The 17618-nt window shown below is 40.2% G+C and overlaps 2 protein-coding genes across 2 annotated transcripts in view; both read left to right on the plus strand.

The window, feature by feature from the left end:
* The first annotated feature begins 1946 nt into the window (after positions 1-1946).
* On the plus strand, positions 1947-4126 carry LOC144645589 (uncharacterized). The gene has a single exon (XM_078505161.1). It carries the CDS (start codon positions 1947-1949, stop codon positions 4053-4055), a length of 2109 nt encoding a protein of 702 aa, XP_078361287.1. The 3' UTR covers positions 4056-4126.
* Positions 4127-17045: 12919 nt separating this feature from the next.
* Positions 17046-17618, plus strand: part of LOC144645126 (mannan-binding lectin serine protease 2-like) — a 69560-nt gene continuing 68987 nt past the window's right edge. Inside the window, exon 1 of the mRNA XM_078504605.1 lies at positions 17046-17166. The gene's annotated coding sequence lies outside the window, so the exon portion shown is untranslated. The remainder of the gene's footprint in view (positions 17167-17618) is intronic.

The raw sequence follows: 17618 nt of genomic DNA on the forward strand, positions 1-17618 counted from the left end.
AAACATAAGTTTATGTTGAGTGGTTTATCTACCTGCCATGCAAACAGTCAATATGGCGCATTAAACAACTGTCCGCTGAGATCAGTTCATACGTAAGATGCAAATGTGAAATAATCCTCAAATCAAATTTTAATTTAGTAGTGGTAGACGACGTTTACTAGGGATCGACCGACAGTTTCGACTAACTAATGTTTTCTCATCGCAACATGCATTTTGGACTTTTTCAGTCCCAATTCAAAAAAATTAAAAATTAAATGTTTCTTGTCACTTGTATGATGAATAAATATTGTAAACTAGCTAGGAAATAAGAGGATCATCACGATTGGGAATTAAAAACTGCTGAATGCCAATCAAACAGTTCTAGTTCTTAAGGATAAATAGTAATTTCAAAAAGCGTCACATCTCAATCAACTACTTTTATTATTTTTATAAAAATAGCAGGTTAAGGTAAGACAATGTAAGTTAGCGTCAGACCAAGTGGCCAATATCGCCAGTGCTTATCCGGGTTTCTGTAGCATTAAGGGGGGTGACCCTTAACTACAAAAAAAGTTGTTATGTATGGCTTCTAACCGTTATATCTTGGGCTCCCTTAGTATCCTTGGTTTAGTTTTCGATCATGTTTGTTCTATTGAAGGTTTTCCTCATTTCCGGTAGTCATGACCATATTTGGTGAGTCACGTGAACAGAACACAAAAACCCTAAAAACTCACACAGCTTACATTTTTCTCCGTTGAAATCAACACCACGGATAGAGTGCATTTAGAAACAAAATCTTTAGCATGGATTTGTTGAAATTCGCGTTACTGAAAAAACTATGAGGTCATAAATTTTTTGTGACGTTGTTACTTTAAAAATAATGTAAATTATTTTTTTAAAATGAAGTCAACCTTCAATAGAACAAACATGACCAGAAACTAAACCCAGGCTACTAAGAGAGCCCAAGATATGACGGTTAGAAGCCATCCATAACAACAGGCCCGTAGCCTGGATTTTGTATGGGGAGGTGCGCATGAGTGCCGCAGGTACGAGAACGTAGGGGGGTCTGGGAATTGTGAAAAAATAGGTTGTCTGAGACGGCATTTCGTGCATTTTGAAGACAGTTTGTTAGGAAAAAAGGCAGCTAAAAGTGAAGGAAGCAGCAACAATAATTCTGGTACATTTTTAAATTCAAGACGTATTTTAGAAACAGGACCTTCAGCCGCCGGAAGTTCTTAGCTCACAGAAAAATCACTTTCTTCAGTGCGTGACATTTTACGGACAAAATTGTCCATGGATTTACTTGACCTGGCTACCGCCTTTCTCTTTTTCTCGTTTTCTTCTCTTTGGCCCATTCTGTTACGGATTCGTCAAGGAACTACATTTCAATACTCGTGTTCCGAGCCCAACAAGTACCCAGTAGTCTCCTCTCTTTTTGGTAGCGCCGAAGAATATAAGTGGCACTTATGTATATATCGTTGAAATTAACCTAGAATCACGCAATTTGATCCAAAATATACCATGCAAATCTCCAAATGGTAGACATTCAAACCAAACGTCGACAAAGGACCATATTGAATGCAAAGACAGTAGTCGAAGTACAGAAATACCATTTCCCTTTATTTATTTATTTATTTATTTACTTTAATTTTATACCTTTTTTTCACAATGGGTGGACTTCCAAGGCTCGTGGGGGGGGGGGGAGGGAGTGTGCAGACGCACCCATCGCACCTGCCTCCCCACGGACCTGAACAACCATTTTGTAGTTAAGGGCTCCCCCCCCCCCCTTAAGCGACCAGGAATATTTCTAGACCTTTCTGCTCCCCGAATAAGTATGAGATTAGATGTGATTGTCTATCAACGTACTATGGCAACGTCCCCAGCACATTGTAGTGTTGTAAACTTTATCGCTTATACTTTATAATATTGCAGATCTTGTTTAACAAAACCATCAAAAGCAGCAACAAGTCATGGGATTCCCTTTCTTTGTTTCCTTACCGGATGATGTCAGACCCCCTGAGCATCAAAACCAAGGTGACGAAACACCGCTGTACATAAAGCACGTGGAAGTAAGAGAAACAAAACCAAGCTGTGCTTCATATCAGAAAGTCGAAAATTCCCTTTTACTTCGTTACCTGGTCAACACTCGCGGTGCGGAAGTTCTTGAGCAACTGATGGTCGTCAGGTTTCACTCGAACGACAAAAACTTCATCGTGGAGACTCTGAAGATGGGGATCGAGTGCAACGGCTCTCAGTATCACTACTTGGGTCAATCGACTTCCCAGCTAAGAAACAAGACGTGTTTTATGATGAACGCCTCGCTTAGCGACATGCACGGTTTGCTGGCGAAGTTTGAAAACTTCGACGAGATTTTCCCAGTCGCAAGACGATCTCGAAAGATTGCTCTGCTCTTTACACCCTTCGAGCGCGGTTTGGAACTCAAATCCGGTGAATATGACGTCATTGATGACGTAACAAGCACATTAGGAACGTATGTGTTCACGGATGGGTGTGGTCTGATGTCGTCGGCGCTCGCCAAAGAGGTGCAGAGTTTGTATAACCTCCCATATGTACCCAGCGTCATTGAAGTGAGATTCAAAGGTTTCAGTGGTAATCTGGTACGTTTCAACAAAATGCCAAATCTTCGAGTCAAGGCGCTGTTCAGAAACTCAATGACGGACTTTGCAACTTCTTGTAAAGCCATGAATGATATGAAAACGCTTGGTATCATGGGCTTCTCGCAGCCGTACTCGCTGGGCTATTTGGACGCACAGACAGTAATGCTACTGGCCGAAGGGGGTGCCCCACGCGAGTATCTGGAGACACTTCAGAACAACTACTACGAAGTGCTAGACCGATTGGAAGAGAAGACGTATGCTGGGTACTTTTTACGAACAACAGGGAATGATGACTTGCTACAAGCGTTTCAGCGAGATGGAATTACCGACGACATTGTGAAGAAGCTGCAAATCCTGAAGACTAAGGAAATTGAACACATGAAAAGGGGGAAAATAGTTAACGAAAACGACGAAATTGGCAATGAAGGGCCATTGCAATCTAAGGAAGAGAGTGAAAAAGAAGTTAAGATGAAACTTCAAAGCGATCTCAAAACGAAGGACGTGTTCGCAGAAGAATCCAGTTCTTCTGCTGGCGATTTTCGCTTCAATCAAAACATGAATCAAGCTTTCGATATCAGAATTCTAACTCCAGACGCACGAGTGGTCTATGGAGCCAGCGATCCGTACGATCAGCTGAGATACGGAGAATGCTTCTTCCAACCAACTCTTCATGAAGCAGAGCGCGATGCCTTCGCCCTCGCCGAGCTCGTACTTGTGATGCGAAGGCCCTCGTACCACGCTGGAGATGTTCGTGTTTTGAAACTGACTCACGGCAATGAAGCTTATAAAGATCTGTACGACTGCATCGTGTTTCCAACCCGGGGGGCACGACCACATGCCAATGAATGTGCCGGGGGTCGGGTGGGTGGTGACAAGTACTTGGTGTGCTGGGATCAGAGGCTTGTGCCACGTTTTATCAGCAGTCCGTACATCGGTTACATATCAAATTCTTCTTCGAATATTGCGAACAAAATGAAGGAAGTCACCAAGAGTTTCAAGTGCATGGCGAAAAAGCCGGCAAGTGATTTGGAAGAGAGAAAAAAGAAGCAACAAGCACGCCAAGAGCTAGTGGATCATTTTGGCCAATTTAAAGATTACGATGGGCTGCGCTCCCGGGCAACAGAGCTTTTCATCAAGTACGCGTCTTTATTTGGTTCGTCGTGTACCGAATGCGAACAGCTCAAGAAAATGCTTTTGAGCGAGTTCGACTGGAGCGAGCGATATTATCAAGTTGACAAGAAGCTGAGAGAACTTGAAGAAGCTCACAATAAAGAAATAAAGGGACTCACCAAATCCTCTCACACAGCAAAGCTTCATTCGTCATCCCGCCGTCCCGGTTTGTGGGATCGTCTTTTAATTTCACTGCAGTACAAGAAGCCGCCATTTTGTCCAGGAGATGACGTCTGGAACAAGATGAAGTCGAGAAGCGTCACGTTTGTCGAATCACAGCCGAATCATTAACACTTGATGTAAGCAGATAGATTTTAACTTGCCATTAAAGCAAGGATCTGCGCTTGGACAAGAGAAGAAACTAAGAGAACTTGAAAAACTAACGATAAATAAGTATCGGTAACTCACCAAATTTTTTCACACAGCGCAGCTCTGTTCATCGTCCAGCCATCCCGTTTTATTGGACCGCCTTTTAATCTCCCTGCAGAAGCGGCCATTCTGGCCAGAAAATGAAGTCTGGAACAAAATGAAGGAGAGAAGCGTCACATTCTCAAATCGAAGACGAATCATTAACAGTCGATATAAACAGAAAAATTAAGTTTAACTCGCCACCGAGGCACAGATCTGATCCATCAGCGCTTGGCAAACTTACAGAACTGAGAAAGGGCAGCCTTTCACCATACCTCATTGCCAACTGATTTGTTTCTTCTTGCAGCACAAAACATTGCGAAGCTCCCTCTTAGACTTAAACGAATGGAAACACACTGCGGAGAATTTCCATGCAGAGAAGTAAAACATTATATCCTAGTAACTACTTGTGAGCTTAGCTAATAGCAGGCGTAATTTTAAAGTTGAACTAACTATGAAAAATTATTAACCAAACATTTGGGAACGAAAACGTTTCACTGATGTTGTTTATCGATATTTGCATTTTTAGTCATAAAACAGTGAATAACTTTTTCTTGTAATGGGGCATCTGCTTTACGAAACAAAGTATTATTAACAGTATTAATAAGAAACAAAGTATTGTTAGTATTATTAACTTTTATTCTAGGGGAGGGCCACAGGTTTTTCAGTTTTTAACTGTGAAGTGCTACCCTCATTAAATTAAGTTATTATTATTATTATTATTATTATTATTATTATTATTATTATTATTATTATTATATTTAGCATATGTAACTATGTGAAACTTCACAAAAATACTGCTCAGCATAGCAATAATTAAATATGTATACATATTTAACTGCAGTTTAGACTTTTCTCTTTCTTTCTTTTCTTTTTTTTTTTTTCAACCGCTTATCAGAAGGCGTTTCGAAAGCCTGGATCGTCGTGTGCTCGCATAAAGGTACAACGATTACTTCCGTTAGTTTTATGTGGGAACCTCATATGGAGGGGAGAGGGAGAGGGAAAATCAAGGAACCCTAGTGATCTAAGTTTTCGTACATCTTGTCTAGAGAATAGCAATACTAGGAGAGTTTAAGAATATACAAACGATAAAAAGGCGTTAAAGGCCTTTTCTACTAAATCAGATACTTTTCATAAACAACTTTGATAATTAATACTTTGACAAGAAACAAAAACAACGTACAAAATAGCTTCCCGCTTTAGTCCACATTTTCAAGCGCCAGTCTACGGCTAAGTTTATATTAGTTGAGCAGTCTTTGAGGGGCTAGGTCATGAGCTGTTGGTAATTTTAGTACTGTAAAACTGGTCATTTAATTAATCGAAATATCACAATAACGGTTTAAAACTGTATGATCATGAGAACTCAGAAGAAACATAGAAAAGCCAAGAAGGGCCATGGAAAAACAAAATTGACGACAAGATTAAACGGATTGCATTTGATTAAAAAAAACGTCGACCCGACTTTGTTCAAGTTCATTTTTAGTTTGCATTAAATCTCATTTCAAATGCTTGCGTGTGAATTATCCTTGTTTGTTATGTGGCCTTTATTTTGCCAATAAAAGACTGTCACTCTGCTAATTTATAGTTTAAAGCTTATCATAAATGAAAATAATAAGAATTACCTAAAATACCGTGAGTTGGCCCCTTCAAAACCTCTCTGGTATTTAAGAAAACCAGAACGCTTTTACTGCTTTAAATAACTGTAAAATACGATTTTCTGGCAAATAAACAAACTATCTGACTATTACCTTTTTTCAGGCTTTAGGTCCTTCTGGTGCTATGATATTTAAAATCGTCCGGGTAAGAGTAGAGAACCGTAACCAACAGTCTTTTTTAGGACTACTCGCAACCGAACGATCAAACTTGACGAAATACTGAATGGTATGCCTTGCTGGGCTCAAACAAAGATCATAACACAAGTTTGTTGAGAAAAAATAAGGTTATAGAACGCGCACCTTGATTGGATAGCTAGATGTTTTGGTTATATAACGAACACGTTGATTGGATGGGGAGGTGTTTTGCACTAGTCTGTGTAAACACAGCTTAAGGTTCCGTGTGGAATAAAGAGCGGTGGCAACACGGCGCCAGCGTACCGAAAGCGTTCAACCCCAAATAGAAACAACCAAAAATTAGCCGTCGTGGCTGACGTTTTCCAAAATACGCAGAAATTTGTCATTTCACGTTGTTGTTCGGCAGAGAACGGCTTTGAAGTGTACCAAGATTCAAAACGCACGTGCATAGTCAACGCACGTGCAGAGAATTCTGCTCATTAACGTTAAATGCTCATGAAAAAGAACAATAGAGATTTCTGATTTGTTTACATACCAGCGTGCAATCTACCTCACACGTTTTGCAAAACGACACGTTATGCAAAACAACAGCAAACAAATCTTTAAGCTTTTTTGAGCTTTAGCTATTCTATTTAAAAATGCGCCTCTCTGAACAACAACCAACAATCAAACAACTGAAAAACGGCCGAACAGAAGGAAATAACTGCTTGAAATGTCACTAAACACATTTATTTAAATTTAAAGGCACGGTCTGCAGAATCAGTCTGCGGTCGTCTTCAAAAACACCAATTATGACGTCACAAGTTTTTATTTCCGAGAATTTTTCGACAATTTTTCCGAGCACTCTACGATTATGAAGGCCTAAAAAAAGCATTTTTCAACTTGCAGTTTCTCTGCAATTCAATGTCCGATTGCTTTGAAACCATGGAATATGTTTATTTGGCTCGTAATAAATACATGGGCAAAAAATAACAAAAATCGAAATTTCTGTTCATTTGACTTTGAAAGAAAAGAAAACGTTGTCGCTTACCTGTCATCTGTTGCATTGTGGGGTCGTCAGTTGAATGTCACTGAATATAAACTAATATAGCTGAAAATTCTCCCGGGGGGGGGGGGGGTACTCCCTTATAAGGCCTTAACGTGACGTACGGCCCGATAGGGTCTGGTTTTCAGGCTTTTTTGTCTTGAACGGAGTATATGTTTCACCCCTTTTTGTTTTAAACGGTATATATTTACATGGACCAATGTCAAACAGGATAGGCTTATATGCCTGCAGAGGTGTAAATTTATACTTAGCCACAAGCCGAATTTTCACAAATTCTTCCGTATTGCTGACTTACGTTGATTTCGGGATTGATACTTAGCTTAATTCACGGCTACTGGCAAAGCCAGTGAGATACTTGTTTATGTCTTAGACGTGGTATCAAAAATTGGCATTCTGTCTTATGGCCTAGGGTAGGAAAATCAGAGGTTCGTGTCTCAAACAGGGTCAGGGTTAAGCAGGCCGGGCCGCACCTCCCTACCCAAGATTATGTCGAGTACCCCCTTCTTCCCGGGAAAGTTTTACGTTTGTCTTCATCATCTCCCTAATCGACCTTATCGGCTGGATTGACAACCATTACCTTTTTCTCTCGCTATACCACCACATTTTCCGAAATTTCTTAAAACTATTCTCAAAATTGTCGCAAATGGATCACGGCGTGACAAAGCTGTCGAAAAAAGGTTTTGAAGAATTCCGTGATTTAAGTCAATTTTTTTTCATGTGGCAATTCGGTAATTTAAATCTTGAACTACGGTACAGTAACTCTCTCTTAGACGGTCGACACCGTCGGGACCGGCCCCAACTGTCCGTCTTAGAGAGGTGTCCGCCTTAGATAGAGTCGAGGTAACGTGATACCAGTCATTCTTAGATAATAAAGCTGAACGGTTATGCACAATGAATACGTACATGTCTGCTTGAAGTCTGTTAAAAAACCGTATTGTTTGTTAGAGCAAAAGTTGAGAGCTTCTACAAACTGTTACACTTTAAGTAGAAAACTACCTCTTTGATGCCCATACACCTACAAAGTTAAGCTTGGAAATAATCCGCTATAACGGATTGTTTTTGTAAGTGTAATATCCTTATAAGGGACTAACTAACTTTGCTTTATGTTGATACGAACTTTTGAAGTATTATTCGCTAACAAAAAAAAAACCGACAGTCTGTTTCAAAGTGTCCGTTGTCCGTCTTACAGAGGTGTCCTTCTTATAGGGAGTTTAGTAACAGAAAAATGACTGAAAAACGGCAGGGAACATCGCCAGGTGTCCGTCTTATGGAGGTGTCCGTTAAGAAAGAGTTGACTGCATTGCAGTATTCTCCAAATTTGCGAGATGCGTTTTAGTCGTCACGTTCACGCAAAAATCATGGTGATTCCTGTTTAGACTGTTGGAATGCTTAAGGCCGCACAAATTTGATTTTTAACGTTGCATGTCATGTCTGTCAAGATCATTCACGCGACAAAAAGTTCTATCTGCTCAAAACTCATCCACAGAGCTGAAAGACGAACATTTACTAGAACACTGACTCCTATGGGAAACACTCGCTAAGATATATCGGACCTATGCTGTGGAATCGACTCCCAACTAACTTAAAAAACTTACCGTCTCTGCAATCTTTTAAAAGACAGATCACTTTAACTAACCTTTCATCGAAAATTGAACATGAATGCGAGAACTATGTTTTATGTAGCACTTTATCTATTTACGAATAACTTATTTTAGAATTATTGTTTGGAATTGTTGTAAATAATGTAGTTAAATTTTAGTCTCTTTTTATTGAAAATATCAGATTTAGGTGCTTTTTTTTAAAAAAAATTATAACTTATTTTATTTATTTTATGTGTCCCCTATTAGTAGAGGGTTTTTATCCTCGGCTAGATTTTATTGACACATTAATTAAGTTGTTCATTTATTCATTTATTCAAACAAGGCGATTTACGGCGTGAAAAGATCTTAAAATTGGGAATATTAAATGAATCACGTTTCCCACTATTACGTTACAAATTAACTCGAGCGAGAGAGTAATGCTGTTTTAGCTTGTTTTCGAAACGACCAGAAGCCCGAAAAAGGTGAGGGATATAAGTTTTTGATACTTAGCAATTATTGGATGAGGCAGAGTATGATATGAAGAATTATGCAGATCTTGGAGGGTGTTATCCGCCGAAGCCGAAGGCTGAGGCGGATAGTTCTACATAATTCTTCATATCATACGAAAGCCGAATTCAATAATTGTTTTATTATTCATTCAAAATACTTCCTGAGCTCCAAATGCACAAAATGAATTTAATAGGGTTTTGACAGTAGGCAAAGTACACAAATACAAAACAACGTTCGCTTTTAAATTTGATTTAAACTTTAAAAACTCGGTTACCTTCATTAAATTTCTTGTCCTTTATAATGTCGATATTTAGCACTTGCTTGAAGTGTCTATTGAAGCTAAATCTGATGACACAAAGCGATGTTTTCCAGTACAGGTTTCCATCGTTCTTGCTTACTTCGACTGACGTAGAATTTTCGCTCCAAGAGTCCTCCGCTGTGGCTGGATCAGGGATTTTTTCCTCTTGAAGATACGCTTTCAAAATCGATCGACTCCCCTTCGTTGCTTTTTCCGTGTTTTGACTTTCCTTGTCTTCTAAGTATTAATTTACACCTCTGTAGGCATAAAAGCCTATCCTGTTTGACATTGCTCCATGTAAAGATACCCCGTTTAAGACAAAAAGGCCGGGTGAAATATATACCCCGTTCAAGACAAAAAAGCCTGAAAACCATACCCAATCGGGCCGCTGACGTCGCCGTTAAGCCCTTATAAGGGAGTACCCGCCTGGGGTTTCTGTTAAGCTCCTCCCCCGCCGTCTGTTGTAAGTTGTTTTACGCCTACACTGTTTGGATCTGAATTATCAAACCGCAAACTCATGCAAGGATTTTCGGCTTTGAACTACTGTGAACTCAAGGTATAGGGTTTCGTCTACACGTTGTTTGAACTAGGCTGCTGTTGGCCGTTGAGGGCTTAATGTGCTGTACATAGTTGGGAAGTCAGATCTTTCAGTCACTTTGTTATCAGGTAAAATACCTTTTCTTTGTTTCACTCTGATGTTTTAACTTCGGACAATATGTTGCATGCGACGCTCTGGGTATAGCTGGAGATGAGGACTGAAGAGCTTTCGTAGATCTGAATTTTGCCGCTAGTTGCGAATTTAACTTATTGAAGAAATGTTCTGGCAGTTTTGCTAACAGTTTTACGGCGAGGACTGTAAGCAACAGTTTTTATCATTTCAACTCAAGAGACAGCGACTATTCAATCAAATTGCGAAACAGAGCAACATAACATCGCTCTTCTACAAATGTAATGCCTTCCAAGAGTGTGTAAACCACAAGACTGAATTAATCGACTTTAATTGACAAATACTTAATCAAAACTTCTGACAGTGACAGAAATAGACGCGGTGACTACGCTTAGTAACGACAGCACAACGAGTACATAACGAGTACAATGGCGGTTCTCCCTCGTGCAGTGGAGCACGTTTTTCAATTCATACTGTCTCTGCGCATGCGCACAGAACGCGGTCTAGACTACTAGTCACCAGATTTCACATAGAGGCCCGGGGTATACATCCTTATATAAGCTGTATAGATATATGTAGCGCCAAACGTTCCGGAGGAGTACAACCTTTTATACGTATACGCTGTAGGTCCTGTAGGGGTATGTGGTGCTGGCCGTGAGTCCCATTTTAGAACTTCCAGGTGTGAATGGGGTTCTAAGTTTGCCCTTTTGTCTGAGATGGGGTCGCTAAATGGAGACAACTACGTCAAATTTATATTTTTCTGCTTTTCAAAATCAGGCTGTTTTGAGGTGTCAGGAGCATAAATAAATAGCGGATGCTGTAGTATTATAGGGGAAATTTAAAAAAATAAAAACATCTTCTCTACTTGCGGTCTTAGATAGGGTACAAACAAAACATGAGCTTTTCTTTGTTTCAGACGGAGTATGGGTTTTTAGACCGCAGCGGAGCCGACTCCCACCCAAACATTTCCAAGTGCCCTTTCCCCTTTCTCAACTGTTAAAATATGCTAATTGTGACATGTTAAGCCCGTCCCAAATGTTAAGCATTTGCTGGGTAGGGTCTGGTCTCAATAAGACCTAAGGCCGGCGGCCGGTATTGATTTTTGAATCAGGTTTGAAATAAGGTAGGGAAAATTGCATCTGACTTTGTCTGAAATAGAGGGGTTTCAAAAAGCTCACCGCATACCCCACCGGTGGCCCCCAAATGCCTGGGGATTAACCTCGTCCCCCACCTAGGCAAAGAGTCTACTGTAGTAGTCTCTGACAAAATTGAATTAAGACAACATGATATCTGTGGTATATGCGGTCGACAAGAAGAAAAGCTATTAACAACTGAAAAAGCGAACACTCAATATAAACGTAAGCTTAATTTTATTCACCTATTTGCACGTTTTAAAGCTTTCCTCTACGAGCGGCTTCACATGTCAGTCCTCGACATAGATAACAGCAAACGAAGACCGCAAACAAACTTGTAGAAGTAATTTATCTGGTAAATGTGACCATCTTTCACAGAACAAACTATATATGCCCTCCTTTATATCCTGGGTTGCTGGTGATGAGTCTTAGAGATGACAGAAGTGAAACGGAGATGTCAGTTGCCAGCCGCTATATGAATGAGTTTGAATCGTCGCACACTCGCAAGTGTCTGTTGCAATTTTTGTACCGTTTTCAACTGTACGGATCTTTCGGATCTTCGTTTCAAGCTATCACCCCGTTTCCATTCCATTTTCATTACATATCTGCGGAAACTGAAGTCAAATTTCGAAAAGATCGATGTAGAAGCGAGCGCTGTGTTTGAAAATTCTGCTCAAAATCCCGCCGTCTTGAAGCCAACGAAGTGCAGCGCGCTCAACGAATCAGAAACGAGCAATTTTCCTGTTTTTCCAATCAGGAGTCAAGTAATTTTGCCCGGGGCAATTACCAAAATTAAGGAAAAATGCCTTGTTTCAGCCAATCAGCATTCAGTAATTTTGCCCTCTATGTTATAAACAGCATAATTCAAGATCGTGGACGACCGTCTTTTAGATGACTTCAAACTGATGAGATGTTTTTAAACCAGGAAAATGCGATGTTGGTACTATTGCTATCTCTGTTCCAGTTTTGCAGTCCTTCTCAAGGCAAAGGTAAGGAACAATTGCAAATACCATTGTTTCAGCTTCCATTAACATCAGAGGCAGATCCAGGATTTTTCACAAAGAACGGCAAAGCAAAGACTGCATGGTGGCGATGGAGTGGCAACCTGAAGGGAAGAGAAAAGTGGGACGACCTAAAACCACTTGGAGAAGGACGGTGAAAAAAGAATGCAGACAGAAGGGGTGGTCCAGCTGGTTGGAAGTCAGGGGCGCAGCGCAAGACAGGGCTAGTTGGCGAGAGACAGTTACAGCCTTATGTGCCTCATGGCGCGAAGAGAACTAACTAACGGCAATGCAAAACCAAAGCAATTGCGAATTGCGAATTACTTTCGTCACCAACCGCTCTATAAATTATCTTATAGCACAACTAAAGTACTATTTGCCCATGGGTGGATGCTGACGAATGCCTTCGATAAACTTGAGCACGCGCGCTGATGTGATGCGACATGGCGCAATCGATCAATGCTGGAAAAAGAAAGTGTACTTACTACACGAGTTTTTCTATTTTTCGTTAATTATCTAATAGTGAACTTGAAAAGCTACACAGGTACTCTTATTCACAACACTAAAAGGTTGTTAACTGTCCGCCACGTCTGATACCTATTTAAAAGTTTGATCTCCTTGCGTGAGTACTGTACGCGTTACCTTACAATTCAGAGAGTAACCTTAGCACGCGCAGTTGTAATAACAGAGTAAATGTAGCAAAACGCCTTTAAGTTGTGCTATAAAACAAATGGTAAATACTACACTATACACTATTGAGTTATGGATGCACTTGGGAGGTTTGTCAAGCACTCAAGAGAGGGTAGCAAAGGGGGTGTTGTGATCCCATTTCACGCACAAATTTTAACCAAATTCACGTGTCACGTATACTTGAAACAGCAGCATTCACGAATCACGTGTCTTTTCTAGCTATTTTCACGCGTCACGGTCTAATGTTTGCCCTGTTTTCACGCGTCACGGACTAATTTTTGCCCTTTTCACGTGTCACGCATAAACCCTTTGCTACCCTCTCAACTGAGCTAGAGCTGCTCTCGGCTATCGCCTCGGGCGACTCTTACGCTTCTTTCGTGCTTAGCAACTTCCCGTGTGCATCTGTAACTCAATAGTGCACGCTGTGGCGTTTACCATTTATTAATTCGCTTAGTTGACAACAAACCAGCCCAAGTACAGTCGACTCCCAGTAACTCGAACTTCGCGCTAACTCGCACCAAAATCGATTTCCCCTGGATTTCCGTCATACATTTACTGTAATTTTACCCTCGGTAACTCGAACCCTCGGTAACTCGAACCTCCCGCTAACTCGAACCAATTTTCGTTTTCCTTCAGGTCATTTTCTATATAATTTTACCCTCGATAACTCGAACCATGCCTGTCAATACGTGACAAGTCAAAGCAAACGGTGACTGTAGTCAAAAACACTGAATTTATTTTGAAATAAACACGTACACGAGTCAGAGCCGCCCCCGAATGCCCCTCAAAACACGAACTGTGCTCGAACTCCTCCTGTTGCTTTGCTTTGTTATCTTTCACATTACGTTACGTTATGATTCAAACAGTAATTTAGAAATGTATTTTTCCAATTTCACTCGGCCTCTCTTTACTCTAATATAATTTGTTTAAAATGTACATTGTATGAACAGAAAAACAGTAAACACCCACCGTTTTTTCCTTATTTCCGGTCATTTGTTCTCAACTTCCAACTCGAACTCCCGATAACTCGAACCTTTTTCAATTTCCCTTGAAGGCTCGAGTTATCGGGAGTTGTACATTTATCGTTTTAATTTATCAACAGCGTCGCCTAGAGGATAGATTTATCATTCTTTATGTTTTTCCTCCAACTTCTACGCCGATGAATTGAACTAATCAGATACATGTACATAAGGATAAGGACCGGTTCTTTTAAAAATTCACTAGTCTGTTCACATTTTGACAATACGTTATATGGTTTATGGTTTTTTACAGGCTTCCCAAATCTCTGAAGAGGGTTAAAGTACATAAGACACAATTTTTTTATTTGCAATTTGCAGTCTTGTCTGAATTTAATCATTCTCGTTCCATTTCTGGCACCCAGCTCTTACTACAACCGGTTTATTATGATGGGCAAGGTCACGTGACAGGGTTTTGCAAATGACTTATTGCCCCCGCAGGGCTTTGGCCCAGAGGCATCATAGTGGTCCCCACGTATAAGTAGTTACAGAAGGAAAATACGGAGGAAATACATACAGTGCATACAGTCAGAAGCCAGAAAAAATCTCGACTTGGTCGAAGTGAGCGCGCAAGGTGGTCTCGGGTAATGATGACGTAACAATAGGGTTTGCCTGCAAATAGTCTCGGGTAATGATGACGTAACAATAGTACTTGCCCGCTATGGGTTCTGGGTAATGATGACGTTCAAGCAGTTTCCCGGATTATTACGGGTCCTCACTGGATCATATTTTGACGAGATGTATACCGTATACCTTTAAGGGTTGATTTTTTTTTCAAAATTTTCAAGCCGGATGAAAGATTTTAAGTTTATATCCGATATACCAAAAAACTTATTTAAAAAATTGAAACGCACGCGAGTTACCGACAAAAACGTATTCTTTCAACTTAACTTTTTAGTCCGCTAAGTGTTATAAAGCTAATTAGAATGTGTCAACCGAAGAGCCTTCGTGACATCGGCAGACTTGCATGTAATTATTACACAACAATCTAAGCTTTTGTTGGTCGGGAATAAACACCTAAAGCGATACTTGATGAAAGCGTTTGATCTTTTAGTCAGGGCTTTGTATTCGGTCGCTGCACTTCTAGTAGAAATCCGAGGCTTTGTGCGAAGATTGAATAGCGTGAACATTTCCCCCAGGAGGTTACCGGACAAAAACAAACCAAGCACTGATTGGCCCGGTGGGCGGTGTTTGTTTGCGAAGCGATAGATTTTTAGACTGCGAATACAGCCGCCTCGCATTCTTCGGTGCGGGACGTGAATGAGAAGCGGCTGCATTCGCAGGCTTATAGATTTTTCTAAACGCTATTTTCTCGAATTATATTTTTCGCATGATAGCTAAAACTAGCTAAAACTCCAAGGGATTTTGTTCAATTGACTTCAATTTTTTTAGAGGAATTACTTCGATATGCATGTCAGCAACAAAAATGTGTTGGCGATTGTTTTATTTATAAAAACTTTTGCGTTGAGAGGCTTTTCTGTACGATCAATCCATGTTTTTAGCTCTTCTTCGAAAATGCTCTGTAACTTTTTACTGTAATCGAATACGACAAAACGCCGACACGTTTTTTAGCACTTTGGGAGCGGAAACACTCGAACAAATCAAATTAGCGAATAGTCCATTTTACAGTTGCCTGCCAAGTGACCTGGCCTTTGAATGGTAGTGAGGCTGGAGGTGACCTTGCATTGATACAAACCTTTCTGCTTTATTATGTAAATGCAAACTAGTTAACATCAGAACAACATGATTAACACAACAAAAGCAGTGAGGTCTGTATCAAAACAAGGTCACCTTCAGCCTCATTTCCATTCAAAGGCCAGGTCACTGAGCAGACAACCGTAAAATGGCCTATTTTAGAATTCGTTGTAAGTTAAAGCTTTCAAAAGCCGATTCCGACTTTCGTATTTAGACCTCGTAAAAAATTCAACAATTTATTCTATCACAAAATGGATGAAAACATTTTGATAGCCAGTTCTATGAGCTTTAATTTATTATAGGGTTTTATGTATCTACAATTCAACCCGGACGCGCTACAGTGTTTTGAAGTGAGACACCCCTAAGGGTGTACGGTAACCTTAACGTGGCAGCCGAGTTTTTGAGCTAAAAGAAGTTTAACGTGGCAGCCGAGTTTTTGAGCTAAAAGAAGTTTAACGTGGCAGCCGAGTTTTTGAGCTAAAAGAAGTTTAACGTGGCAGCCGAGTTTTTGAGCTAAAAGAAGTTTAACGTGGCAGCCGAGTTTTTGAGCTAAAAGAAGTTTAACGTGGCAGCCGAGTTTTTGAGCTAAAAGAAGTTTAACGTGGCAGCCGAGTTTTTGAGCTAAAAGAAGTTTAACGTGGCAGCCGAGTTTTTGAGCTAAAAGAAGTTTAACGTGGCAGCCGAGTTTTTGAGCTAAAAGAAGTTTAACGTGGCAGCCGAGTTTTTGAGCTAAAAGAAGTTTAACGTGGCAGTCGAGTTTTTGAGCTTGTGCAAGAGAAGTTTAACGTGACAGTCGAGTTTTTGAGCTTTTGCAATCTTTCAAACCAGCAATCATAACCAACTTGCTCTACAGTAGCAAGCTTTGTAATCTATTTCGATGGTAACAAAATCCAATCAAATATCCTTAATTACCTTGCAAAAGCTCAAAAACTTGACTGCCACGTTAAAAAATTGTTACAGTTTAGTATTTTAAAATTGAAAGAGAAATAAATATTTTACAATAAAATTGAACTATCTTCAACTTCTCACTGCCCATCAATGCCTCACCCAGTGCCCAGATGCGGTAGCCACTCAACCTCGTGACACTAAACCGCAAACTACAGTTTCGCACATATTTACAACCCTCAAAAATAATTAAACACAAACAAGTTTCTATTTTAATCAGATCAAAAGACCGGGGGCACTTTTAGTGTCAATTACCCCTTGTTAGATTACAATATTGGAATACGAGATGAAATCACTAACCCCTTCCCCATTCAGTCGCCTGCGTTCGGTAAGTTGGGAACAGCACGAAGAACGATGAGTGGGGAAAAGAGGCCGAGGAAGCTAAGCGAAAACCTGGAACAGGCTACCGTTCGGCAGTTAATAATGTGCGTGTTATGTTGAACGTCTAACTAGTAATTGTTTGTCATATTTTCTTTAACAGGTGAATGTGGTGGAATCTTGAGCTCTTCCTCGGGCATTATATCAAGTCCTAAATATCCTGAAAATTATCCGCCATGGTCCAACTGCACCTGGTCTTTTGTCTTGCAAACAGCACGCGTGTGTATAGAATTTCTTGACTTTGAGGTAAGACCAAGAGTAGGTAACCCGATCATTTGCGTAGCAAAAGATCAAAAAGAAGAGCTTGTACTACAGCCGTTTTTGTAGACTTTTACGAAGGCCCACGTATTGCCATCGGCCAGGTGTAAAATTCCCGTACACTTATTTCGCGTGAATTGTATTTTCTTTTCGTGTCACTGAGAAGTTGGCAAAGGCCATCTCTACCATATTTTTGACTGTAATTTCAAAGGTGGCAAAGGCTGTCTCTATGGTTTTGATAGAAAAGTGCCTTTTACCTGTTGACAATGATCAAAGGTAAGACAAATGTGCTTCCAAATGTGGAGTTTGATTACTGTCAAAGCTGCATTGTCAAAGGTGTTCTTAATTTCAGTTTGACTACCGTATTTATTCGATTTAACGCCGCCCTCGAATAAACGCCGCATTTTAGAGCACAAAATATTTATTCGAATAATAGACTC

This window comes from Oculina patagonica, chromosome 3 (assembly GCF_052425735.1).
Source record: "Oculina patagonica isolate OP01 chromosome 3, crgOcupat, whole genome shotgun sequence".
Lineage (NCBI taxonomy): Eukaryota > Metazoa > Cnidaria > Anthozoa > Scleractinia > Oculinidae > Oculina > Oculina patagonica.

Coding starts and splice junctions, on each gene's coding strand:
- LOC144645589 (XM_078505161.1), top strand. CDS start 1,947: ATGGGATTCCCTTTCTTTGTTTCCTTACCGGATGATGTCAGACCCCCT.